Source organism: Trichosurus vulpecula, chromosome 1 (genome assembly GCF_011100635.1).
Source record: "Trichosurus vulpecula isolate mTriVul1 chromosome 1, mTriVul1.pri, whole genome shotgun sequence".
NCBI lineage: Eukaryota > Metazoa > Chordata > Mammalia > Diprotodontia > Phalangeridae > Trichosurus > Trichosurus vulpecula.
Window position 1 is genome coordinate 65837606 of NC_050573.1, and position 2506 is coordinate 65840111.

Here is a 2506-nt window from a genome sequence, read left to right on the forward strand (position 1 = left end):
CAGTTACAAAAGCAACTGGATTTTGAGCAGATGCACACATTCAGTGTCTCATTGTCAAATGGAGCTGATTACAGTTTCTCAAAGGCTATGTTATCAGAGCTAAAGCTCTGCCAGGTACAACTAAACAAGAAGGACTCCAACTACAGCATTACGCAAAGGAGAAAGAGGCTCATCATGAGAGCGTTAACCACTATGTGATGAAATTTTTTTAAAGCAACTCATAATAGCCATCTACAAAGACAGGGAAGAGTTGGGACCTAGACTCCCAATGATGATTTCTTTCTTCTCTGCAACTATAAAAATTTCACAATTTATAAAACACTTTTGTATTCAATATTTGATTTGATGTACAGAGAAAAAACATTTCAGGTTTTCAGGGCAGGTCCTCCAATTCCCATTACAGAAATGATGAAATTGAAGGATAAAGATACTAAGTGACCTGCCAAGGGCACACAGCTTTTAAGTGCTAGATTGGACTAAATCCTATCATTTTCACTGCATTTCCTCCCCTTTTTTGAGCTGTAAAAATCATCAGGAAGCAAGAGGTGTTCAGTCAGATTTAGTAATGGTGGAAAAACCAGGAATAGAGGCCTTAAAGAATGAGATCCAGGTAATTTATGGTCAACAGGAGCAGAGTAAACCAGTAAGGTAAGAACCTTGAGATTTACAAACCAACATTTATTAAGTACCTAATATGTGCCAGGCATTCTGCTAAGCTTTTGGGATACAAAATGAAGAAAAAAACTGTCTCTGACCTCAAAGATCTCATAATCTAATGGAAGAGACAACATGCAAACACATATATACCTACAAGCTATATACAGGATTAATAGGAAATCATTAACAGAAAGAATGGATTAGAACTAAGAGGCATTGGGAGGTTTCCAGTAAAAATGGATTATTTTTAAAAAAGAAAATGCAACTTAAATGAAACAAAAGAAACCAATTGGTCTAGCTGAGTAGAGAGAGCATTCCAGACATGGTGGACAGCCTGAGAAGATACCCAGAACCAAGAAATTGAGTATCTTGTTCATGGAAGAGCAAAGAGGCCCACTGGATGTAAGAATACATGGTTTGAAGTATGGTATTAGAAGAATGGAAAGGTAGAAAGGACTAGATTATGAAGGGATTTGAATGCCAAAGAAAGGATTTTTTTATTTGATCCTGGAGGCAATACGGAATCCTTGGTATTCATTGCTTAGGAGGGGTGCCAGGGTCAGACTTGTACTTTAGGAAAATCACTTTATGGCTAAATGGAGGATGGATTTGAGTGGGGGAGAGAATTGAGGAATCCAACATTTCTGTCTCCTATTATTTTCTCCAGAAGTACCTGTGTTGTATTGTAGGGAGCAGGAGCCAGCCCTATCACTGAGCAGAGGCACTTCTGCTAATGCCCCTCCTAAGGGCCTCTTTTATGTCCTTATTTCTTAGTGTATAGATGAAAGGGTTCAACATGGGAGTGACCACAGCATACATTGCTGAGGCGACTGTACCCTTCCAGGAAGAGTGGGTATCAGAGGAACTCAAATATACTCCAAACTCTGTGCCATAGAATAAGGAAACAACAGAGAGATGAGACCCACAAGTAGAAAAGGCTTTATACTTGCCCTGAGCAGATGGGATTTTCAAAATGGAAGAACAGATCTGACTATAAGAGTAAAGGATCCTAGTGAGGGGGAGAATACCCAGCAGTCCAGTAACAAAATATATGTAGGCATAATTGATGAGAGTGTCAGAACAAGAGAGTTTCAGAACCTCAGCAAGATCACAAAAGAAGTGCTGAATTTCATGGTCTGTACAGAAAGAGAGATGTATTACCATCAGACTGTGAATAAGGGAGTTTAGAAAGCTTATTATCCAGGAGAACAGCACCAACAGGCCACAGAGCCGAGGACTCATGATGACTGTATAGCGTAGAGGGTGACAGATAGCCACAAAATGGTCATAGGCCATTGCAGTGAGGAGGAAATTGTCCAAACCAGCAAAAAACAAAAAGAAATGCATCTGGGCAAGACAATTAGCATAAGGGATGGCCTTTTTCTGTGTCAAAATGCTCACCAACATCTTGGGGACTGTGGTGGATACCACACAGATATCCACAAAGGACAAATTGGAAAGAAAGAAGTACATGGGAGTGTGGAGGCGAGAGTCAGAGCCAATTGCCAACATTATGAGCAGATTTCCAACCACTGTGACCAAATACATGCCCAAGAACAGCCCAAAGAGGGGACCCTGCTCATCTGGTTTCTCAGAAAATCCCAGGAGGATGAATTCAGTGAATTCTGTTTGGTTTCCTGGCACCATGGAGCTGATTTTTCTGCAGAGAAAGAGAAATGAGAAGAGCATGGCATGAAAATACAGTTATCCTTGTATATGAAATGGAAAGAACTCTGACTCTGATCAGGCTCTGACTTGGAATTTCTGGTTCTGTCCCCATCTCTGCTACTTATTACTTTTGTGATCTTGGATAAGTCACTATTTCCACACTCCACCTCAATGGAAGACA

General features: G+C 40.3%; 1 protein-coding gene across 1 annotated transcript; it reads right to left on the bottom strand.

Annotated features, from left to right (window-relative positions):
- Positions 1-1365: 1365 nt before the first annotated feature.
- On the bottom strand, positions 1366-2304 carry LOC118855333 (olfactory receptor 7A10-like). Its single transcript, XM_036765410.1, has one exon. It carries the CDS (start codon positions 2302-2304, stop codon positions 1366-1368), a length of 939 nt encoding a protein of 312 aa, XP_036621305.1.
- Positions 2305-2506: the final 202 nt, after the last annotated feature.